At 39.5% G+C, this 26,232-nt stretch overlaps 1 protein-coding gene across 1 annotated transcript in view; it reads right to left on the minus strand.

Moving 5' to 3' along the window:
- The window catches only part of fam171a1 (family with sequence similarity 171 member A1), a 189,373-nt gene that overhangs the window by 94,215 nt on the left and 68,926 nt on the right, over positions 1-26,232 (minus strand). The window contains exon 3 of the mRNA XM_039737537.1: positions 11,463-11,555. Coding sequence (XP_039593471.1) covers positions 11,463-11,555 — 93 coding nt within the window. The remainder of the gene's footprint in view (positions 1-11,462; positions 11,556-26,232) is intronic.

Genomic DNA, 26,232 nt, shown 5'->3' on the forward strand with positions numbered 1-26,232 from the left:
AAAGCTCCTTAAACTTGCAATCAAGTTGTGCACATTTTTGAGTGCATTTATTGATTTTTAAAAACTGCCTGAATGAGGGACTTGCTCAGGGTTACAAAGTGCATGGTTGTGAAATGAATTTGCACTACTAGGGTTTACAGCTCAGCCCCTAAGTATGTAGGTAACTCTGTCAGAGGAAGTAATCAAGTAAGAATACCAGAACAAAGACTGCAAATCTTAAATATACTATCATCCAACAGACTGCAGGCCAGCCATCCAGGAGTTCAGTGCTGCTTTATGTAATTTTCTTATACATACCCTTCCGAGGAAAAAAGTAAGCTTGTAATTACCCGTTATGTAACTGTGTTAGATTAAAAAATGGCCAACTGATCCCAAAGATGATAACATTTGCTGGCATTGAACTCTTTTTTATTAGGGGCAGCTCTGCCATCAATCTCACAATTCCTGACACTGGGCCTCATCTGCAAGCCAATATGGAGAAAAATCTTTAAGCAGAGCTGGGGAAAAAGTGGTGATCTCTAACCCTTAAATCCCTGGAGCTTTTTCCTTTTGTTCTGACACATGTTTGGTGCCTCCCACAAAGGGTTTCTCTGGAAATGAAGGGAGTGTCAATAAGTCGCAGGCTGCAGAAGGACCATTTTATTCAGTTGAATTTCTAATTGATGTTCTGGGCTCTTTTGATTATTATACAAGCAGGATGACTGTGGCCTACAATAAACTGCTTTTAAAAATAACCATAACACAGCAGCTTTTATACCACACTGGGCAAGGTTTCTTTGTATGTTTCCATAATTCAATTATGAATTAGTATCCATACCATCCATCCTCTTCCACTTATCCAAGGTCGGGTCGCAGGGGCAGCAGCTTGAGCTGAGATGCCCAGACTTCCCTCTCCCCTGCCACTTCTAGCACTTCTCGGGGAATCCCGAGGCGTTCCCAGGCCAGCTGGGAGACATAGTCCCTCCAGCATGTCCTGGGTCTTCCCCGGGGCTTCCTCCCGGTTGGATGTGCCCAGAACACCTCGCCAGGGAGGCGTCCAGGAGGCATCTTGATCAGATGCCCGAGCCACCTCATCTGACTCCTCTCGATGCGGAGGAGCAGCGGCTCTACTCTGAGCCCCTCCTGGATGATTGAGATTCTCACTTTATCTTTAAGGGAAAGCCCAGACACCCTGCGGAGGAAACTCATTTCAGCCGCTTGTATTCGCAATCTCATTCTTTCGGTCACTACTCATAGCTCATGACCATAGGTGCTGGTAGGAACATAGATCGACTGGTAAATTCAGAGCTTTGCCTTATGGCTCAGCTCCTTTTTCACCACGACAGACCGATACAGAGCCCGCATCACTGCGGACACCGCACTGTTCTGCCTATCGATCTCACACTCCATTCTTCCCTCAATCGTGAACAAGACCTCGAGATACTTGAACTGCTCCACCAGGGGCCAGATCTCGCTCCCAATCCTGAGAGGGCACTCCACCCTTTTTCGGCTGAGGACCATGGTTTCGGATTTGGAGGTGCTGATTCCCACCCCAGCCGCTTCACACTCAGCTGCGAACCGATTCAGAGAGAGCTGAAGATCACAGCCTGATGAAGCAAACAGGACATCATCATCTGCAAAAAGCAGTGACCCAATCCTGAGTCCACCAAAACTGGACCCCCTCAACACCCTGACTATGCCTAGAAATTCTGTCCATAAAAGTTATGAACAGAATCGGTGACAAAGGGCAGCCCTGCTCACTGGAAACGGGTTCGACTTACTGCCGGCAATGCGGACCAAGCTCTGACAGCGGTTGTACAGGCACTGAACAGCACTTATCAGGGGGTCCGGTACCCCATACTCCCGGAGCACCCCCAACAGGATTCTCCAAGAGACACGGTCAAACGCCTTTTCCAAGTCCACAAAACACATGTAGACTGGTTGGGCAAACTCCCATGCACCCTCCAGGACCCTGCTAAGGGTTTAGAGCTGGTCCAATGTTCCGCGACCAGGACGAAAACCACACTGTTCCTCCTGAATCTGAGGTTCGACTATCCGACGGACCCTCCTCTCCAGGACCCCTGAATAGACTTTTCTAGGGAGGCTGAGTAGTGTGATCCCTCTGTAGTTGGAACACACCCTCCGATCCCCTTTCTTAAAGAGGGGGACCACCACCCCGGTGTGCCAATCCAGAGGCACTGTCCCCGATGATCATGCGATGTTGCAGAGACGTGTCAGCCATGACAGTCCTATAACATCCAGAGCCTTGGGGAACTCCAGGCGTATCTCATCCACCTCCGTGGCCTTGCCACCAAGGAGTTTTTTAACCACCTTGGTGACCTCAGTCCCAGAGTTGGGGGAGCCCACCTCCGAGTACCCAGGCTCTGCTTCCTCATTGGAAGGCATGTTAGTGCGATTGAGGAGGGCTTCGAAGTACTCCTCCCACCGACCCACAACATCCCGAGTCGAGGTCAGCAGCGCACCATCTCCACCATATACAGTGTTGACACTGCACTGCTTCCTAACACAGGGTCACAGGGGTCTGCTGGAGCCAATCCCAGCCAACACAGGAACAAATCCTGGGCAGGGCGCCAGCCCACCACAGTGTGCTGTACATGAAATTGATTATTTTCTTATATTGATATGTATTATTTTTTTATACTGAGTTTAGGCATTTGCACGAGTTAGTCCTATAATCATCCAGATTCTCAAAAAGGGCTCCTGCACCATGCTGCTACTGGTAATGGCAGAGGTACTAACAAAAAAAAGGTGTGGGCAATAAATTGATGGATTACTGTTTATATTAATTACCTATAAATCAATTTGTCTGCTGGTTTAATAGCCATACTGTATATGACTTACTGCAAGACTCCAAGAAAGTCTCTGAGCTTGTTTGAGTTTCAATTGTATAAAATATATGAAAGCAATTTTAATGTGTCCTACTCATGTACCATTGTCTTGGTGGAGGGATCTGCCAAATATGTTATATCTACTAATTATACTATACTGTAATTACTTACTAACAGCTGTAGCTTACTACTAGCTGTAGCTTAATTATGCCTGGTCTGATCTGAAGAAATAACTACAAATGTTCAGCTGGCTTCATTTTCATTGTGTGAACACCTTCAAAACCGTGCTTCTCATTATCAGGCTGCCACATCAAGAAAGAGTTTGTGCTGCTGCCTGACAGCTCCAGAGCCCTTTGTCCAGATTTCATGCCCAACATCAGCCTTTATAGCTTTAGAACCTTCTCCCTGAGCCTTTGTGTGCCTTCCTCCTGCATCCTAAAAACAGAGCTGACAATTCTAAAATGGTCAAGAGTGAGTGAGGGTGTTCTGAGATGAACTGGCACTTCATCTAAGGCTGGATCCTACCCAGATGTTCCACCATTTCTTTGTGTATTTTTCTACACTATAAATTGCATCTGATCATTTTGATAAGTGACAGAATGTTACAAGAAAGAAAAACATTACAAGACATAATTTGTTCACTCAGCAAATGCCAGTTTAGTAATAAGGAGAAGATTAGAAAGACTGGCAATGAATATTGCATGTAAATTATTGTTTTTCTTTTTCTGCTTTCTTATATATGGTAGTTTGTTATTTAACTAAAAACAAAACCAATTAAAGTTTTATGAGGTTTAATTATGATTAAGATTAAGATGTTGCCTGCAGGGACAGCTATTAAAAAGAGTGGATACATTTAAATATCTAATCAGTGGTAGCCCAAGATGGAAAATGACAAGTAGACACAACCCACAGAGTGCAGTGTGGATTGAACAATTGGAAGAAGGCATCAGGAAAATTGTGTGATTGAAGAGTTAAGACTAAGGTTAAAAGGTAAGGATTCTAAGACAGTGGTAAGACCAGCAATGACGTATGTAGCTAAGACATGGGTAGTAAGGGGAGTGCAGGACAAGAAGTTAGATTTGGCAGAAATAAGAATGTTGAGATGGAAGTGTGGAATTACAAAAAATGATAGAATAAGACATGAGACAATCAGAGGTACAACAAAAGTCAGTCATTTTCTAACCTAGGTCCTGAACAGGTTTGTGGGTGTCTCCTGGAGCCTATCCCAGCTAGCATAGGGTGCCAAGGCAGAAACAGACCCTGGACACGGCATCAGTCCATCACAGGACAAACACACACATCGCAAATTCACCTAACCTGGACTGCGAGAGGAAATCAATGCAGATACAGGGAGAGCATGCAAACTTCATGCAGGGAAGACCCAGGATGCAAACCCTGGTCTACTTACTGCAAGGCAGAAGCACTACCTCTCTCCCACCATGCTGCCCTACAACAGAAGTGGGAGAGATACCTATCAAAGTACAGGAAAGTAGGTTTAAGTGGTATGGACATTTGATGAGGAGAGACAATGATTATGTGAGCAAAAGAATGATGGGCATGGAAGTACAGGTGAAGAGAAAGCAAGGGAGGCCAAAGTGGAGGTGGATGGATAAAGTAAAATAAGATCTAAAGGGAAAGCATTTGACTGTGGAGAAGAAGCAGGACAGAGCTGTTTTGAGAAGGATGATCAATGCATGCAGTATTGACGACCACACAGAAATAGGAAAAAAGAGGAATTTACTTTGACCTTGATTTTTACAAACTTGCTTTGTTCACAAAATTTATGATTAGCTCACCATCTTCTGCCTTCCCTTTTGTACAGTTTAATGGACAGTGGGCTTGGAAACTTGGTCCCCCTTGAGTGTGAAGTTGCACATTCTTCCACTGTCTCTACACATCCTTCTCATGGTGTACTCTCAATCAAAAAAAGTATATGTTAGGCTAATTTGTGATGCTAAACTGGCCTGTTAGAGCATGCGTACTTGGTGTTGCTGAGCAAAGGCTTAACCCTCCCCAGGACCATAGAACTGGACGGAAGGGCCTGGAAAAACATCTATTGATGCATCTCTTAGGCCGTGTACACTATAAAGGGTTACTGTATATAAAATAACGATTTCTTAACAGAGGTGGCCAGGATACCACCAGGTCAAATTTCTGTAGTATAAAATGCAGTTTTCTATCTCACTTCACTGTAACGGAGAATATTCACTTTCCATGTGGTTAGGTAGTACTAGGGTGTTGTACCGTGTTAACAGTTACGGATGTAGTGAGAAGTCAAATAAAATGACACCTTTTATTGGCCAACTAAAAAGATTACAATATGAAAGCTTTCGAGAAAACTCAGGCCCCTTTTTCAGGCAAGATGTAATCAGCAATCATGTAATAATCTTTACCTTCCATTTAGATGTAATGACTAGTTTTTTATACTGTACTTCTCAAAGTAAAACACAATTACAAACATGTTCTGCCTTGCACCTCTGCTGACTTTATGTAAACAACACTTGATTAAAGTAGCAGGCTAATGGATTTAAAGTTCACATGTGTTATGTTTTTGAGAATGTTCTGCTAAAATGTGATAAATGTAAAGAACAGAGGAGTGAAGAAGGAATAACATTTGACAAAATGTCCAGTTGATTTACAGACAGGCTCACTGGAACCAGCTCTGCTGGAGCTTAGCCTGAAGAAAGCTGTCTCTTCCTCTTCCTCCTCCTCCTCCTCCCCCACAATGTTTAGCAGAAGTCACAGAGCTTCTGAAATGGAAGTCAAGCCTTTCAAGAGGATTAAATAAAAAAAAACCCTTGAAAGCTGTAGAAGTCTAGTACATTCAAAGTTCATAACAATCAAAATAGGCTTCAAGTATAATTATAATAAGGATATCCTGTCTGATATGAAGAAACGCCTGATCAGCAGGACACATACTCCTTTTCCTAACAACAGAATATCCAAAATCATCCTTAATTGCTTTGTCTGCAAATCTACACTCATGCAAGTATAAACAAAATATCTGGGCATCTCTAATTTTTTTCAATATTCTTAATATGCAGCATACCTATGCTCTATAGCTCAGATTTATAAATCAAAGAAAGAATCAGTGACAATTTGACAGAAATAACTTAAACATTAATACAAAACACAGGATGTACAAGGTTTCAAAAAGAGAATATTAAATTATTTTGATAATTTCCAGTATTATTCCAAAATAGCTGTTAATTTGAAAAAACATTTGAGATACACCACCAGTACTGTTAGCCAACAGGGTGCTAGCGGAAATTGGGCTACTATTGGCCGAAGAAGAAGAAGGAGAAGAAGAGAGGGGAGATGTGTCCGGAGGCTGGAGGAGAGGAGGAAAGTAAAGAGAGTGGAACTGAGGGTAGGAACTTTGAATGTTGGCAGTATGACTGGTAAGGGGAGAGAGTTAGCAGATATGATGGAGAGAAGGATTGTTTATATGTTGTGCATGCATGAGACTAAATGGAAGGGGATTGGAGGTGGATTCAATTTGTTATATCATGGTGTGGATGGGAGGAGAAATGGGGTTGCAGTTATTCTGAAGGAACAGTATGTCAAGAGTGTGTTGGTGGTGAAAAGAGTGTCAGGCAGACTAATGATTATGAAGTTGGAAATTGGAGGTGTGATGATGAATGTTGTTAGTGCATATGCCCCACAAGTTGGGTGTGCAATGGATAAAAAAGAAGATTTTCGGAGTGAGTTGGATAAGGTGATGAACAGTGTACCCAAGGGACAGAAAGTGGTGATTGGAGCGGATTTCAATGGGCATGTTGGTGAAGGGAACAGTGGAGACGAGAAGATGATGGGTAGGTATGGTGTCAAGTAGAGGAATGAAGAAGGTCAGAGGATAGTGGATTTTGCCAAAAGGATGGACATGGCTATGGTGAATATGTATTTTAAGAAGAGGGAGGAACATTGGGTGATGTACAAGAGTGGAGGAAGATGCACAAAGGTAGATTATATCCTATGCAGAAGAGTTGATCTGAAGGAGATTGAAGACTGCAAAGTGGTGGCAGGGGAAAGTGTAGTTAAGCAGCATAGGATGGTGGTCTATAGGATGACATTGGAGATCAAGAAGAGGAATAGAGTGAGGGCAGAGCCAAGGGTCAAATGGTGGAAGTTGAAAAAGGAAGACTGCAAGTTTGAGTGTAGGGAGGAGGTGAGAAAGGCACTGAGTGGCAGTGAAGAGTTACCAGATAGTTGGGAAACTATAGCAGATGTAGTAAGGGTGACAGCAAGAAGGGTGCTTGGCATGACATCTGGAAAGATGAAGGAGGAAAAGGAAAACGGGTGGTGGAATGAAGAAATACAGGAGAGTATACAGAAGAAGAGGATGGCAAAGAAGAAATGGGATAGTCAGAGAGATGCAGAAAGTAGACAAGAGTACAAGGAGATAAGGCGCAAGATGAAGAGAGAGGTGGCGAATGCTAAAGAAAAGTCATATGATGAGCTGTATGAGAGGTTGGATACTAAGGAGGGAGAAAAGGACCTGTACCGATTGGCTAGACAGAGGGACCGAGCTGGGAAAGATGTTCAGCAGGTTAGGGTGATAAAGGATAAAGATGGAAACGTACTCACAAATGAGGGGAGAGAGTTGAGCAGATGAAAAGAGTACTTTGAGAGGCTGATGGATGAAGAGAACGAGAGAGAAGAATTTGGATGATGGGGAGATATTGAATCAGGAAGTGCAACGGATTAGCAAGGAGGTAGTAAGGACAGCTATGAAGAGGATGAAAAATGGAAAGGCCGTTGGTCCAGATGACATACCTATGAAAGCATGGAGGTGTTTAGGAGAGATGGCAGTGGATTTTTTAACCAGATTGTTTAATAGAATCGTGGAAAGTGAGACGATGCCTTAGGAGTGGAGAAGAAGTGTACTGGTGCCGATATTTAAGAATAAGGAGGAGTAACTACAGGGGAATAAAACTGATGAGCCAAAGCATGAAGGATATGACAGGGTGCCTTGAGAGGAGCTGTGATATTGTATGATGAAGGCGGGAGTGGCAGAAGTACGTAAGAGTTATACAGGATATGTATGAGGGAAGTGTGACCATGGTGAGGTCTGCGGTAGGAGCGACGGATGCATTCAACGTGGAGGTGGGATTACATCAGGGATCAGCTCTGAGCCTTTTCTTATTTGCAATGGTGATGGACAGGTTGACAGACGAGATTAGACAGGAGTCCCCGTGGACTATGATGTTTGCCGATAACATTGTGATCTGTAGCGATAGTAGGGAGAAGGTCAAGGAGACCTTGGAGAGGTGGCGATATGCTCTAGAGAGGAGAGGAGTGAAGGTCAGTAGGAACAAGACAGAATACATGTGTGTAAATGAGAGGGAGGTCAGTGGAATGGTGAGGATGCAGGGAGTACAGTTGGCGAAGGTGGATGAGTTTTAAATACTTGGGATCAACAGTACAGAGTAATGGAGACTGTGGGAGAGAGGTGAAGAAGAGAGTGCTGGCGGGGTGGAATGGGTGGAGAAGAGTGTCAGGAGTAATTTGTGACAGACGGGTATCAGCAAGAGTGAAGGGGAAGGCCTACAGGACAGTAGTGAGACCAGCTATGTTGTATGGGTTGAGACGGTGGCACGGACCAGAAAGCAGGAGACAGAGCTGGAGGTGTCAGAGTTAAAGCTGCTAAGATTTACACTGGGTGTGACGAGGATGGATAGGATTAGAAATGAGTACATTAGAGGGTCAGCTCAAGTTGGACGGTTGGGAGACAAAGTCAGAGAGGCGAGATTGCGCTGGTCTGGACATGTGCAGAGGAGAGACACTGGGTATATTGGGAGAAGGATGCTAAGGATAGAGGAAAAGAGTAAGGCCTAAGTGAACGTTTATTGATGTGGTGAGAGAGAACATGCAGGTGATGGGTGTAACAGAACAAGATGCAGAGGACAGAAAGATATGGAAGAAGATGATCTGCTGTGGCAAGCCCTAACGGGAGCAGCTGAAAGAAGAAGAAGAAGAAGAAGAATGTAGATATTCTTATTCCAAACCACTTTAATATGAGATACTTTTAAAAAAAAATCAATACAATAGACAACAAAAAGTTTCTCTATCATAAATGTAAAATGATGACTTCATGCAGGCGTTTGGGAGCATCAAAAATGCCTCCCATCACCAGTTTCAACAACAAATTGCAAACAAATGGCAAACATTTATATTTCAATACAAACAAAATTTAATTACTATTTTAATAAACTGTAAACTACACAGACACTTGGTGATAATCTTTAAATTTCAAGCCAATACAGTCTTATAATGTCTTAGTAAAATGTTTGTGAGGACATAGTGGAGCAATTTGCCAGCAAATCACAATTCTAAATTCTTACATAATGCTATGCATTGCAGTTACAGAAGGAATAAATATACCAGCCACAGAAAATTTTCTTTTAACTGGTTATGGCAAGTTGTGTACATTTGTATTTTGTCTCGTCGTACTTCCTGTTCCTTTCTTTAGGGATCGCATAATCTTAATTGCTTTGATCTTTTATAAGTACAGCTTCACAAAAACATTATATCTTAGCTCCAAAAGCCTTACATCCCATTTCATTAAGACTACCTCTGAACATAAGATGTTATGATTAGCTGCTTCTGTTGAAACAGAGAACACAGACTTCAGCTGAACACCATCTTTAACACATGTGGAATTCAGAGTCACCCAAGCAGAAGAAAAAATTCCGTTTTCAACAGACATCACAGCTAAACTCTGCTCCAATATAGTCTATCCTTACCCTCTCACGTTCCTATCCAAAACTCACAAAAATGCCATCTCAAGACAGGCAATATACTTCATATAACTTTCCTGAGAAGTACTTTTTTATGTACTTTCACCTGAGCCATGAAATGTACTGCAACAGTTAATAATCCGCAAGGCTAAAAAGCTTGTTTTACAACATGTAATCTATGAACATAGTTATGATTACTCTGAATTCTTAAGTTGCTTACCAAATATCAAAGACACATGGATAACTTCTTTGGGATCTCCAATTTGCACTGATATACGTAGATGTGCATATATACGTTTTGTCCCATTTCCACCATTCCCATTCTCTAAGAGTCAATGTGACTCCTCTACAATGCCACCATGAAGAGTGAGCACAGAAAATTATAACTAGAAGCATCAGAAAATGCATAAATGAAAAACAGAGGAATGCAGTGATGATTTCTGATGCCAAAACCCCTCCCAATAAAATGTACAACTTTAATACTCAACATACAGCTATACAAATCATGTAGTCACTAAATATTAATCACTAAATAACTTCAAAGCACAACAGGGATCTAATTTTGGAAAAGCTCTCCCATCTGAGTGCATATTGCCATGTCCTATCATCAGAGGTGTCTCAGTCTAGTCATATCTCTTAACTAAATATATTATGGTTGTGAATTTTGTCTTTTCTTTAAATCTATCCAACTATCAGATATTACTATATGAAACTAAGATCTAAAGCCAACATGTAAGCTATCTATTCATCCTTTCCTCCATTTTATGGACAAATGGAGACTGGAATCAACATTGCACACTTACACCCGTCACATTGGATTAACTTAGAGTCAACTACCAGCCTAACATTTTTAGGATTTGGGAATCAAAGTTACTTGTGTAAATCCACAGGAACAAAGGGAGAAAGGACAAACATCACATTGGCAGTGACCAGACTAGAAATCAAACTCAACAAGCCAGTCCCATCATAATATGCAAACTAGAAATAGAAAAAAAAAAAATCTAAACTTCACTTTAGATAGGCAGCTAGAAAAAAAAGAAAAAAAAAAAACGGACAGTGAGAGCTTTGTTACTCAGCACAAGGAAGAAAAAGTCAAAGGAGACTTCGCATATGCAACACAAAACTTTGTGAGCCTTTAGGAAAAGTCTACATAAAATGAAATATAACAAATGAAGGCCTGAATAAGCAAAGCATGAATAACCATGCCCAAAAGTGCACCTTACTAACATCATTTTTTTTTTTCAGTAATAGATTACTTGATAGCAGGAGAAGTAATAAGAGAATTATGCAAGAATAAATGTCCAAACTCAATAAAAGTTATAACATTTGACTTGCTCCAGTTTCTTCGATAAAGTTCACTGCAGGGCCACTGACGTTAATGGAATTCCCCATTGAGCTGAATGCCAGAACACTACTCAACATAACAAAGGCCAGGGGGAGCAGAGAAATTTCAAGTTATCTGAGCCTTTAATAAACATCTTGTAGCCATGTAAACTACTGTGCATTGCCCTCACAGGTAACATGATATTCTATTATAACATACTTCATTTCACACGCTCTTTAAGATCTGAGTAAAATTGTGGCTTAGTAACATTTTTTGTTTCCAATTGCCATGATGGCTACATTCCAAGAGGGCATGCATTACTGACACATTTGTGCAAAAAGAAGCACAAGCACTACAAACTGTAACTAAATATTACTCTTCGAATGCCACTTGCAATTGTTAAAAATATGAAGAAAGATAAATAAGTAGTTTATTATATACAATAAAATATGAAGTGCACACATTAAATTCAAAGTCAAGAAAAAGTCAAACAAAAATAAACATGCTCTCATTCTAAGCCCAAGTTTCTGGCAGAAAGGAAAAGACCTCTCTTAAACTGATACAACATACCTTGAAATCCTGACACTATCTGCACGACATCGTCATACACCATTAATGTTGCAGATCTCTCAGGAAGTAAGCCGAGGCTCAGGGATGAAAACACTGCACAGAAACGAGAAACAGAGAAATGTAGGCAGCATCAGCACTCAGTAACAAACTGCACCGTCACTCTGGCACTGGCTCTGATTGAGCGCTGCAGATCTTTCCTGCATGGTGGTGCCCACGCTTTCCGCAACACAATCCCAGCATAGCAACAAACAAGGCTACAGTACTCAAAATGCTATTAAAGTGTTCAGCTTAGCAATGTTTTTGAAGACAGACAGTCACTCTAAATATCTCCTTTAAACAATTATGTAATAACTAGTTTTTGAATTTTGTTTCAAATGTTATAGTACCTCAAGCTACAGGACTTTCAGCATATAGTAGATAGGAACAAAGTCATTTGATAACTGAAGATGTGCAAAGAGAAATTAAAAAAAAAAGTTTTCTTTTTGTTTACAGATAAATAGGTTAGCATTACATCATCTGTAATCATGTTGTAAATCAAACTTACACAATACACAGTGGATAACCATCTCCTGTAATCTGAAGGTTTATCAATGTTGACCATCTTCAGGTCTACAGTATTTGAAGGTTTTTAATTGGTGTTTCTAACTTGGTCCGATTTGAGATTGGGTGAGTTTCATGGGTGGTCCTTCTGATGGACTGACATTCCCTTCAGGTGTGTGTGTGTGTGTTTGTGTGTGTGTTCCTATCTTGTTTCTTTTGCTGCCGAGATATACTCCCTGAATTGGAACAACAAGATCTGAAAATGTTTTGTTATTTATTGGAAATCAATAGCTCTCTCCTAAGGATACCCTCTATAATTAGACACTTTTCTTGGCAATTATTAAACACCAAAGTATGAAATTTAATACATTTATCCATTCCTGTAGTACTTTCACTCCATAAAGTGCTTTCAAATATTTTCATTTTTCTGAACAGTGTTTGAAAGTCTCTCAATGTGTATACAGTAGCCATTACCTAAAATGAATTCTTCTGCAGGAAACACTTATTAGTTCACTTTTTAAAAAAACATGAAGGCCAGTATGTGAGCTCTGAGCATGCACAACACCCAGGTAGGCAAAGCTCTATGAGCTACAAGTTTCTGAGTATATGTCACATTTAATAAATATCATTAAATGAAGAATGCCCAAAATAGTATTTAGTTAAGAGTACTTGATGGGAAATGGGAAGTAAGACAATCTCCACACTTTTAGATAAGAATTAAGAAAAACTTAAATTAAAATTAAACTTTGACCCACCCCCGCAGCCCACATCAGTGCAATCAGAACTTTCAAGTTCTGGCTCCCCTGGAGGGCATTCATCAAATCACAATCTCTGAGTCTGACATAAAACAAAAAAATGTAAAATGTATACATTCTGTTATTTTTATTACAAGAAGTTGTTTGAGGCTGTCCTGAGTGATGCACTGCACAGATACTTGTGTTCATTTTCTGTATGCACTTAAAAACAGAAATAGCTAAAGGAGGAATAGTATTAGTGCTAAAGAACTTTCTAATGTTATGAAGGACATGAAAAAATCTTCACTCATAAAGCCATATTATCAGGTGTAGTAACATGAAAATAACCTTCCCTACAGTATGCGGTTTTGGAGCTTGCTGATATTAGAAATTGACTCTGTTTTACATTCTTTTTTGGGGTTATACATTGTGATAAGCTGCATTAATAGTGTCCTTAATAGTGTGGTCCAAAAATGCATCCTGTAATATGTGTAATGCAATATCAATAACTTCTAATTTAATCTTATGATTGAGTTTCGGGGTTAAAGTGTTGCAGCAGTGTTAACTCTTTGAGGGATGGATATTTTTTTCAGATGCCAGCAGGAATGTGCAGCAGAGCAGCTGGTAGTCGCCAGAGCCAAAGGCGGATCTGACGAGAGAGAAGAGAGAAAGAAGCAAATGCACAAAGCAAAATAATCCATTGACAATGTTTTGTATGTTAGTGCTGAGTCCGACTCTGACTTATCGGACTCTGATTCTGATGAAAGTGATCTGGAGATCGCATTAGCTGATTCGTCCCCAGCTGATTGTACTGCTTAATATTTTCATGTAGTGGCAGGCAGCCGAGTGAAGACACTCCTACATGTTGTTATATGATATGTCGAAATCCTCCTCGAAAGAGTTAATATATCAACATAACATTTTCCAACAGACTAAAACCCAGATCTAGGTCACAAGGTGCTGCAGCCTACCCAGGCACCACCAGGCACAAGATAAGAATACGCCCTGGATATCAAAGGTCTTTTAAATAACATTCATTAGTAATTAACAACCATTAAGTAATGTCTAATAGGTTTCCAGTTCATGCACAGTACATTCAGATATACCTATAAATGTCCTTAAATGATAATTAATATATTCATAGTGCTTTATAACTTTCATTAATAAATAATTAACAAACATTTTATAATGATTCTTCACATGTTTAGAAATTATTTATTCAATAGTTGCAGCTGTTTTTGCAGTAAATAAAGTTGAAACCATGCCACTATTTTAAAGGTTAATTTCTAAAACTAATTATTAAATGTTATTGAAACCACCCAATTAGCACTTGCACATTGCAAAAACTTTTTTTGTTTTAGATAATAACATAATAAATCTTTTTTTGCCATTCTTCCAAATAACAAATGTTACAATACTAGCATAGCCTGATGGTCGGTTCATTCACAATAATCCTGAAAAGGCTAAATACTGGATGAGACAATGTGCAAATCAGAATAAATGATGCCTGTAATGTTGTCCAGTACTGGTGATTGTGAGTCTGTGTGTGTTTTGTGTGTCTTGGGTGGAGTCCTTATGTAATATTCATTTTAACTCAGTAATTCTTCCTACCAGTAAATAATGAACCAGTTGGAAAGGTCTTGCTTCATGCTGACAAGGAAAGGAATTAAATAATATAGCATGACTAGCTTATAAATATTTATCTACAGTATGTCAGTTTTAATTTCAGTTTAGTTTTGGTCTTCAATCAGCACAGGTTCACATCTCCCGCACACATTAGCAGCTACAGTATAATGTAAAAACAGAAACAGTTTAACCATACAGTACATCATTTAAATATATGAACACACAGTAATGCAATACACAATAATAAGCATTTACAACTAACAGTACTTCAGTACCACTATTTGACCACCAGTTTTTGTCAGAACATGTAAAATTAAAAAAGTGAGTCTTTAGTCTGGATTTAAATGCTAACTGATGTGGATTATCTTAACTCAAGAAGGCAGACCATTCCACAGCCTTGGGGTCATGCAAGTTCAACCTCAAACTGCTATGTTAATAATATTTAAAAAAACATTAGCAAACTGCTCATATCGTTCACTCTGGTGTACTGTATAAGAGTATATATAGAGTATGCATGTACAGTCATATGAATAAGTTTGGGAACCTCTCTCAGCCTGCATAATAATTGACTCTACTATCAACAAAAAAGATAAAAGAGGCATGTCTTTCATTTCCTAGGAACATCTGAGTACTAAGGTGTTTTTGGAACAAAGATTTTTAGTGAAGCAGTATTTAGGTGTATGAAATTAAATCAAATGTGAAAAACTGGCTGTGCAAAACTGTGGGTCCGCTTGTAATTTTGCTGATTTGAATGCATGTCACTGCTCAATACTGATTACTTGCAACACCAAATTGGTTGGATTAGCTCATTAAGCCTTGAACTTCATAGACAGGTGTGTCCAATCATGAGAAAAGGTATTTAAGGTGGTCAACTGCAAGCTGTGCTTCCCTTTGACTCTCCTCTGAAGAGTGATAGCATGGGATCCTCAAAGCAACTCTCAAAAGATCTGAAAACAAAGACTGTTGAGTATCATGGTTTAGAGGAAGGCTACTAAAAGCTATCTCAGAGGTTTAAACTGTCAGTTTCAACTGTAAGGAATGTAATCAGGAAATGGAAGGCCACAGGCACAGTTGCTGTTAAACCAACTCAGGTCTGGCAGGCCAAGAAAAATACAGGAGCAGCATATGAGCAGGATTGTGATAATGGTTACAGACAACCTAGAGATCACATCCAAAGAACTGCAAGAACATCTTGCTGCAGATGGTTTATCCGTACATCGTTCTACAATTCAGCGCAATTTGCACAAAGAACATCTGATAAGATGGTGATAAGAAAGAAGCCCTTTCTGTACTCGCGCTACAAACAGAGTCAATTGTTGTATGCAAATGCTCACTTAGACAAGCCAGATTCATTTTGGAACAAAGTGCTTTGGACTGATGAGACAAAAATTGAGTTATTTGATCAATTTGCATGGCAGAAGAAGAACACTGCATTCCAAGAAAAACACATGCTACCCACTGTCAAATTTGGTGCAGGTTCTATCATGCTGTGGGGCTGTGAGGCTAGCTCAGGGACTGGGACCTTTGTTAAAGTCGAGGGTCGGATGAATTCAATCCAATATTAACAAATTCTTCAGGGTAATGTTCAAGCATCAGTTACAAAGTTGAAGTTACGCAGGGGTTGGATATTCCAACAAGACAATAACCCTTTGTAGTTTGAAATCTACAAAGGCATTCATGCAGAGGGAGAAGTACAATGTTCTGGAATGGCCGTTAAAGGCCCCTGACTTGAATATTATCGAAAATCTATGGAATGATCTGAAGCAGGCTGTCCATGCTCGGCAGCCATCAAACTTAACTGGACTGAAAAAAATTTGTATGGAAGAATGGTCAAAAATACCTCCATCCGGAATCCAGAGACTCATCAAAGGCTATAGGAGGCATCTAGAGGCTGTTATATTTGCAAAAGTAGGCTCAACTAAGTATTGATGTCATATCTCTGTTGGGGTGCCCAAATTTATGCACCTATCTAATTCTGTTATGATGCATGTTGCATATTTTCTGTTAATCCAATAAACTTAATGTCACTGCTGAAATACTACTGTTTCCATAAGGCATGTCATATATTAAAAGGAAGTTACTACTTTGAAAGCTCAGCCAATAAGAAACAAAAATCCAAAGAATTAAGAGGGGTTCCCAAACGTTTTCATATGACTGTACATGTACTTTTAAAAGAAATAATATATGCATTTGTCCTTGATTCTTCAAAAAATTAATACTTACTTTGTCTATATGCAGAATATTTGGGAAATATCTTACTTTTTATATATTTTAGCTGGGAAAAACAGGCTTCAGTGTTAAGATGTTTGTGGTAACTGATGGACCGAGTTAAAAACTGAGGAAATTTTCTTGCTTTTCATTTGATTAAAAAATTAAAATCTGTAACATGGTGGAGAGACAGGTAATACTCGGGTAAATTTTATTTAGAAATTATTCTTATTTTTAAAACAATGTATCCTCTTATTTAACTTCCATAAACTTTAAAAAGATTGCACTGAGATTGTTTTTTTAAGCTGATCAACAAAAAGAAAAAAAAAGTCCAAAACAAAGTATTTTTCCATTCTTTGCACATTTTTGACTCTAAAGTTTAGAGTAACTGCTAGTATCTTAGAGGTGAACGCAGAAAGTTGTTTATAGTGGCCTGCTGAACAAAGCAAATGACTTGCAAGAACAAAAGCTACAGCTCTAATGGTGCTGAAGAACAGCAACCAACAAACATAAAGCAAAAAGCGACACAGCCCTTAGTTTTTCTCTCTCTCCAGGTCATGTGGTAATAACAATTGTATTATGTTTTGCTAGCATTAGTCATCTCTTTTTTTCCCATTTGATTAGTATCAATTAATGAACTGCGACTGTCAGCAACTATTCCTCCTATGACTAATGATAGTTGAGACTTTCCTGCTTTTCATCATCTCTTGCTGCAACACTTGTATAAGGCAACATTTGTAAAAGGCAACTTTGTGTGTAACATAATTTAGGATCATTTTTACCACAACAAAGGCAACATGAAAGAAATACTGTTAACTTTATTCATTATTAATAAATTACTCTTTTTTATTAAAATTGCATGCATTTTTTTAAATACATCTGTTAAAAAGGTTCTGTAAAAAGCAAAATTACACCTGGAGACAAAGTTCTGTTTATCTATCTATGCATTAATATTTTTATTCAATAAACAAATTAAAATGGTTCACTTTCTTGAAATGTATCTATAATACATTTAACTTATACTTATGTATTTTGTGCAGGTCATTTATTTCATAAATCGCTAATAATTTCTATTTCAAGCCAGTTCTTTAACCTCAAGAGTGACTAGGGCTGTGATTCTATGTAAATACTGTGAAACCTGAGTCAGGGTTGGGGTAATGTATAATGATCCACTTTTCAGTATTTAGCCCAAACAAAGTTTGGGTCAGTATTCTGCTGCTATCTAGTGGTTGAAATAACATGCTGCAAAAAAATCATGCATGTATTCTGCCAATTTATGAGTAACTCTATGGTAGTGGTGGCCAACCAGTCCAGTATTAACACACAAAAAAATTCCTACACAATTGCAAAGAGACACTCAACAAATGAATGCAGCAACACGTGCTTAATGGCAGTGCATAGCCTTACAGTTTTCATAGGTCTTTTCACATGTGTGTTGGTAAGAAAAGAACGATTTTTTGACTTCACTAGTTTTAATTTAGAAATTCAGAGACACAAGTGGATCCAAAGATTGACATCATCTTTACTGCAGCTTGGTTGACATTGGCTTATCTGTCTGTGAGCATGATTTTCAGTACTTTGTGGTTTCTTCACTTAAGACATATTTAAGTCTGGCCCAGGTGTCCTTTAGAGAGATAGTGTACACCCCAAAGGTGGTGCAGAAGGAGATTCCAGACCAGATAGGTAGAAATAGGTGAGTTATGGGCACAAGGCGTAAGGTAAAGGGTTCACACTGTCTGGGGGCATCAACTCCAGAATTAGAAGTGTCAAACAATTATCACGTCCTAGACGGTGTCTCTGATGATTCTGAGGTGGCAGACAGGGATGAGGAGCCCCAACATGCTACCTCAAAATCAGTTCCCTGAAAGAGAGAGGCAGTGATAGTTGGGAACTCGATCATTAGGGGGATGAAGTGCAGAGTGTGCTTCAGAGACAGAGAGGCTCGCACAGTGTGTTGCCTTCAGGGTGCACAGGCATGGGACCTTCTTGGAAGCGTGGATAAGCTCTTGGCCAGAGCATTGTCGGATCCAGTTGTCACTGTCCATGTTGGAACAAATGACATACATATGGGTAGTTTATCAGTTCTGTCATCCAAATTCAAAGAGTTAGGTGCCAGGCTGAGCAGCAGAACTGAGAAAGTAATCGTCTCTGAAGTTCTGCCTGTGCCACGCGCCAGTCCAGGTAAGACTGAGGAGATCAGAAGGCTTAACGCATGGCTCAAATCTTGGTGCAGGGTAGAAGAGTATAGGTTTATGGGGCATTGGGACTACTTCTGGATCAGGTGGGAACTGTTCCGCCCAGACGGGTTACTTCTGAACTGTAGTGTCACCAATGTATTGGGGAGGCACATATGTAGGTAGTTGAGGATTGTTTAAATTAGGGAAGGGTTTGCAGGGAGTTTAGGACAGGCCAGGTTTTGATCTAAACATGGAGGAACAAACAAAAATGTGGAAATAAAAATGTGTAGTAGTGTAAATTCTAAGCCAATATTTAAATGTAGAAGGACTAACACATTAAAAATAGCTTGCCTTAATGCTAGAAGTATGAAAAGTAAGGAAGTGAGATGTAGCTGTATGTAGCAGAGCATAATTATGGTATTATAGCAATAACAGAAACCTGGCTAAATAACAAAGATGTGGATGAGTGTAACATAGAGGGATTTTTTTAGGAAATATAGACAGAACTTTAAAGGAGGTGGGGTTGCTAAAATTGTTAAGTCGAACTTTAGTAGGGCAAATTTTGAGCAGATGCGACAAAGTCTAAGGAGGATAGACTGGGATAAGCTTTTAAGTGTAGAGACAGTCCAGGAGTTGTGGAACAGGCTTAAAAATGTTTTACATGTAATGCAGGACAGATACATACCTACATTTGGAATTAATAGGAAATTTTAAACTCCACAGTGGATTAATAAAGAATTAAAAAGAAGCTGCAAAGGAAAAAAACTGCTCTATAAGGCATATAAGACTAAAGAATGCAAAGTGAATCGTAGAGCGTATGACAACATGAGGGCAACCATTAAGAAGGATATCAGAGAGGATAAAAGACAGTTGGAGAGGAAAATAGCAAATAAAATGAAATGAGACCCCAAGAGATTCTTTCAGTATTTTACTAATAAAAGAACAGTCAAGGAGGAGTTGAAGTGCATGCCCTAGCGCACACGTGTCAAACTCCAGGCCTGGTTTTCTTTCTAACCCTTTTCCTGATCAGTGTTCAGTTTTCACTGCTAATTAATTAATTTCCCCTATATTTTAATAGCCCTGTTTTTTTTTTTTAAGGATTAAGTCTTCTGAATTGATTCTTTTCTTCATTAAATGACAGCCAAACAGAAATGAGACATGAAACGAGCCAACAGATGACCAACTAAATTGGGGCTTCAAACTCCAATCAGATAGGTGGATTAGCAGATCATTTGGAATCCATTATATCATTACAGAAGGTCTTGAAAAGCAAACAGGTTTGGGCAGATTTGTGGCAGATGACATTTAATGTCAGTAAATGTAAAGTATTACACATACGAAGTAAAAATGTTAGGCTGAATACACAATGGGTGGTCAGAAAATTGAGAGTATGAGAAGGATTATGAGTCACAGTGGACTCTAAGCTATCAACTTCCCAAAAGTGTTCAGAAGCCATTAAGAATGCAAACAGAGTGTTAGGTTATACAGTACAATGTGTGGAGTACAAGTCGAAGGAGGTTATGCTCAACCTTTATAATGCACTGGTGAGGCCTCATCTGGAATACTGTGTGCAGTTTTGGTCTCCAGGTTACAAAAAGGACATAGCAGCACTAGAAAAGGTCCATAGAAGAGCAACAAGGCTGATATCAGGGCTACACTGGTTGAATTATGAGGAAAAATTTAAAGAGCTAACTCTATACAGTTTAAGCAAAAGAAATTTAAGAGGTGACAAGATTGAAGTGTTTAAAAGTATGAAAGGAATTAGTATAGTGGATCAAGACTGTTATTTTAAAATGAGTTCACCAAGAACAGAGGGACACAGTTGGAAACTTGCTAAGCGTACATTTCATACAAATATTTGGAAGTTTTTCTTTACACAAAGAACGATAGACACTTGGAATAAGCTACCAAGCAGTGTGGTAGACAGTAAGACTTTGGGTACTTTCAGAACTCGACTTGATGTTTTTTTAGAAGAAATAAGTGAATAGGACGGGCGAGCTTTGTTGGGTTGAATGGCCTGTTCTCTTCTGGATTGTTCTAATGTTGTATTTAACATAACACAAGACAGGAGAAAAGCCATAAGGTGCCACTTACTAATTACTGGCGGTGATAACCTTTAATCTAATGGATGGTGTCCTGGAATTAATTACTCCGGAGCAGGAAAAATTAATAAGGAACATTTGGATGGTTGAAGGTGCCACCAGAAAGACACATTATTCTATACATTTTCTCCCTGCTACACTCTTTAATGGACAGGTGACCAGGGGTTGGAGTACAGAGAGAGAGAACAGGGGTCTAGAATTACAGGTAAATTACAAGCTGTTAAGCGGAATTTTAGGTGGGCTTAATCAGGAGTTCCCAAGACCATTCCTGCTATCTGGAAGAAATTTCCAGGCCTTTTCCAGAACTGTTCCTGACTGGGGCATAAAAGCCACTTGTGGTCACCTGATAAGCAAACTTAGTATTTGAAGTGGAGTGAGAGCCAAGAATTTGACTGACCAGAAAAAGAAGATGATATAAATTGTGAGCAAATTACACAAGGTATCATTCTAATAAACAAATGGGCCAACCTCCCCACTTGACAAACAGGGGCATACACTGTAGAGGAGGGTCCAATGTGGCTGTAGTGGTATCGTGTTCTCCATGTTATTTTGTAACCTTGTGAAAACCTGTAAACTCAGGTTATCATAAGTTTTGTTGGAAAAAGCCCTTTAACATATATTTTGCTATAATTACTTTTTTCTTACCTAATTTGGCCTCCTTGGTTTTGGGGTTTGGAGTCAAATCAAGAATGTTTCTTCTTGTCTCAAAATTAAAACATAAAACGTACTAAGAGCATTATACAGGTAAAATTCTATTACAACGAAGTCCCAGGGACCTAAAAAATATTTCGTTATAACGAAAATTTCGTTGTAATGAGATTCTGTATTTGTTACTATAGTTCTTCTTTAACTTGTGCCCCCGCATTTGCAATAATTTCAATAGCTTTTTTTGTGTTAATTTTAATCTCCTCCTGCCTACAAGTTATGCTGGTGACAATTTTTCTCAGCATTTCCTTGCGATAATTCACTTTCCCGAAGTGTGATTGCAGCGTCTGTGGAACATTGTTTGTCCGTTGCCGGGGCAGGGCAAAAACAGGCTCATAGCGCTGCAGTGAAGTGACACAGAAGCAAATTATAGATCAGAGTCGCATTATAAGTCCCTGTCTTGCACCCCAAAACACGAGGCTAAGTCTCAGTACTTTAGAAAAAGCAACTTTATTCAGCTTGAAACAGGGACGGCACACTTATTTATTGTAGTGTGATCTGCCACTTTGCTATACACAGACACAGCAGTCAGGCTGCATCACCCATTGATATCTTTTCTGTTTGCTTTGGCGGAGAGACGCAGCACAGCTGAGAGATGCAGAATATCTTTGAGGCAGCTGTTGCCCCGGCAACGGATAAACAGTCTTCCATAAACACGGAGATTGGACTTTGCGACGCTCTTCGGCATGTGGCCCAGTTAGGGGAGGTCCCAAGCGAGTTTACAAACCTCACATTTTCTTGAATGAGTACCAAATAAATAGGAATGTTTCTTGAACGAGCATCTCTGAACCACATAAAAAATGCTTTTTCGACATCTTCAAATGCACCAGTTCACATACATTTGCAACCCGAGATTTTTTTTCTTTATTTGCTCGGTCTTTCAAGAAAGTTGACAGCGTCGATGGCAAAATTCCAAATTCACTGGCAACGGCTTTTTTTTTTTTGCCGCAATCGAGAGCTGCAAAAATGTAAAGTTTTTTTCCAAATATGAACCGTTATCGTTATTTCGTGTCTGACGTTTCTATAGGAGGGTGATCATGAGTTAAATTCCAATGGATGTTTTTTAAATGTTGACGAGCAATAAGCAAAAGGCATCACTGAAAACCGCAGGAAACAAAAAGGGCAAAAAAAAAAAAAAACAGTAAGAGGAAAGTTCAAAGAAAGAAACAAAAATTACAATATTTCTGTTTGGGGAACATTGTGCACAACTGAGCTGTGGCCACAGAACTAGCTGCTTTGCGGACGATTTATTCGGGCATTTCAAGGTCTTTTAGGCATTTCGTTATAATGAAAGTATCTGCTGAATGTACTTCGTAGTAACAAGATTTCTATAGGCTCGTGTCATATGGGGAAACTGTTGGGACCATAAAAATACTTTGTTGCAATGAAAATTTCATTGTAAAGATATTCATTATACCGGAATTTTACCTGTAGTATACAAGCCTGAAATCAGCTAAACCAAGAAAAAAAACCTTGTGTCTCAACCGTAATAATAAAATAAATACTTGTATGTATTTATTTGAACAGAATAGTTATTACAAAAGCTTTGATGTGCCACCATAAAATTAATTATTAAAAATATGTTCAAAAGTGGAAAGCAATGGCTTTCATTCAAATTTCAGGAGTTTACCTGTAAAAATCAACGCCCAAAGAATGGTTTTAGTCTTTTGCTGCTACAACATGATTGAATTAATTTAAAAATCAATGAACCAGTTCTCATGAAAAAGATTTCACATCTAACACCATTCATTCTGCAATGATTTTCTGGTGAATCTGGATAGAAGCAAGTTTTCAAATTTGATGATTTTCTTCATTATGGGGAGATAAGAACGTTCAACAAATGTTGTAGATAGAAATCAGCATTTGTGAGAGGAAATGCAGTATATAACTGGCCTCAACTAAAACTGTCCTCCTCCTTGCTGAAGTCTCAAAACACAAGGACAAATCATTGCCTCTGTTCCCTGTGATAAAATAAAATGAACAAAAGACTGCTTTAAGTACGATCAGCTTTTGTTTCCCTGCTTTTAAACTTCAACAAACATATTTCTATGTGTATTTCTGGTTGTTGATGTTACTTAGCTTGAAAGTAATAACCTATCAAGTCAAGTCAAGTTGGGGAGCATGTACAGGTACAGTGCATTGCCGCACCCACTACACGGCGAAACAACTCGGGATCCCGGTTTGCAACCCCCCAGGCAGACACGCGGTCCAGTCCTGCCCTCTGGAAATGACCCTCTATCTGCCGCAGCCAGGTGTTACATGGGTGACCCCTTGGCCTGGTCCAGCCACTCGGGTCCCCAAAAATGAGGATTTTACGAGCCCTATCACCCTCAGGGAAATGCACCACATGGCCGTAGTGCCATAACTGATGCTCCCTCACAATGCAGGTAATGTGCCTCATTCGAGACTCCATGAGCAACTGCTCATTCGACACAAAGTCAAACCAACATCACCCAAGGATTTTCCAGAGAGACACAGTACCAAAGGAGTCCAGTCTTCGTCTCAGGTCACTGGATAGCGTCCATGTCTCGCAGCCATAAAGCAAGACAGGAAGCACCAGGACTCTAAAGACTTGGACCTTCGTCCTTTGCATAGATATTGGGAGCGCCACACACCCCTTCCCAGTGACCTCATGACCCCCCATGCTCTCCCAATCCGTCTACTGACTTCACAGGAAGAGAGTCACCAGAGACATGAATGTCACTGCCAAGCTTAAACCTCTCAACAAGGTCAACACTCCGCAAACAGATGCACTGCTGATGGCTGTGCCCAATAGGTCATTAAAGGCCTGGATCTTGGTTTTTATCCAGGATACTCGCAAGCCCAGAAACTCATACTCCTCACTCAGTCTCTCGAGCATTCCTATCAGAGCCTCCATTGACTCAGGGAAGATCACAGCATCGTCAGCAAAGTCAAGATCTGTGAATCTTTCTTCACCAACAGATGTTTCACGACCTTGCCCAACAAGCCCATACAAGCATTGAACAGAGTAGGAGCAAGAACACACCCCTGACAAACCCCAGAATCAACTGGGAAAAACACAGAGGTCCCGCCTCCACTCTGCACAGCACTCACAGTACCAGTGTACAGGCCAGCCATGACATCCAGCAACCTCGAGGGGATCCCGCGAACCCTCAGGATGCTCCACAGGGCAGCTCGATCAACTGAGTCGAATGCTTTGCAAAAATCGACAAAGGATGCAAAGAAACTCTGCTAATATTCGTGTTTGCGCTCCATGAGAATCCTCAGTGCCAGGATGCAGTCGATGGTAGACTTCTTAGGCATAAGAAGGTGAGCAAGTGATCATGGATCCTCTTGGGGACGACCCTAGCAAATTTATTAGATAATATAACTTGTCAAAGAATAACCCTACTTGTATTGAAACTGCAGCTTCTGGCATCCATACAGTAGCTTCAAACTGCATGAGCTATATAGTTTGAAAAAACATTATAAATTAATACTAGATACAGTGCATCTTACAATGCTAGCAGGTGAAGAATCCAAAAAACCATATATAGCATTGTCAAGATCAAAGATTACCACAAGGTTTCAAATTCGTGTTCACATTGTGGATCTTGGAGTTTCTGTGTTTCAGGTAGGGATGGGCTATACAAAGATTAAAGATTTCTTTTTTAGTCCTAAGTGAAATATGAAAATTAAGTTAATTTTGGTTTAAATATTATTTTCTGTCAGAAGTTGAACATGACAAATGTGCTGTAGAACATTATACAACTGTAATTCAAATAAATAAAACAGGTATGTATAATAAACTAAAATCTTAATTCCAACCACTCAAAGGCTTCAAAAGCATTACAAGAGAACACAAGCAAAATGCACAGCTAAATTCTTTTATCAATTGCAAATAAATAAAATAGGTAATACAAAATAAAGTCTCGCCGAGTGAAAAGCTTAAAAGTTTTATAGGAGAACATCAAGTAAATTCTTTGGTCAGTTCCAAATAAAGTAGGTATTAATACAAAATAAAATCTCAAAAACTACCTCTACATTGTATCCTTCCCTTTATATAGATTCAAACGGTTTTAAATGGTTGGCAAACAAATTCACAAATAAATAGACAAAAAACATACTGCATATATCCTCACTACAAATTCAAGCAGCATTCAAATGTAAATGATAGAGAACATTAACAAAACTGGCATATTCACTTAATTGTGGTCAGCTTATGTTCCAAGGCAAAATAAAAGAAGGCACAAGAAATCCCCATTAGTGCAGTGCTTGCTTGGGTCTGGGACTGTAAAGTCTTGCATTGTGTGTATTATCTAATGGATGGCATTGATTCAGATGGTACAAAAGAATACTGGTATTACCTGTCTTTGTTGGAACATGCTTTTGACACAATTTGCAGTGCATGCTACTCTGCTTTTTGTCGGACTTTAAAAAGCCAAAATATCTCCATACTACCAAATTCTTTGAATGCTTCCTTTCAACAAAGTCCTTGTCTTTTGAGAATTGAGCTGTATCTGTTGGGGTGCCTTCTTCGGTAAAGCTGATTTTCTTCAAGTTTTGTTAACATTTTCTGTCATCATTTTCTCTTTTATCTTGCTCCCACTCCTAAAGTACTGACATGCACGGCTGCTGCAACCCAAACATTAGCACGTGTGTTGCTGCCAGCTGTCTGTGTTGTGTGGATGAACCTAACCTGACCAGCCACACGATT

The sequence above is a fragment of the Polypterus senegalus genome, chromosome 15 (assembly GCF_016835505.1).
Source record: "Polypterus senegalus isolate Bchr_013 chromosome 15, ASM1683550v1, whole genome shotgun sequence".
NCBI classification, from domain to species: Eukaryota; Metazoa; Chordata; class Cladistia; order Polypteriformes; family Polypteridae; genus Polypterus; species Polypterus senegalus.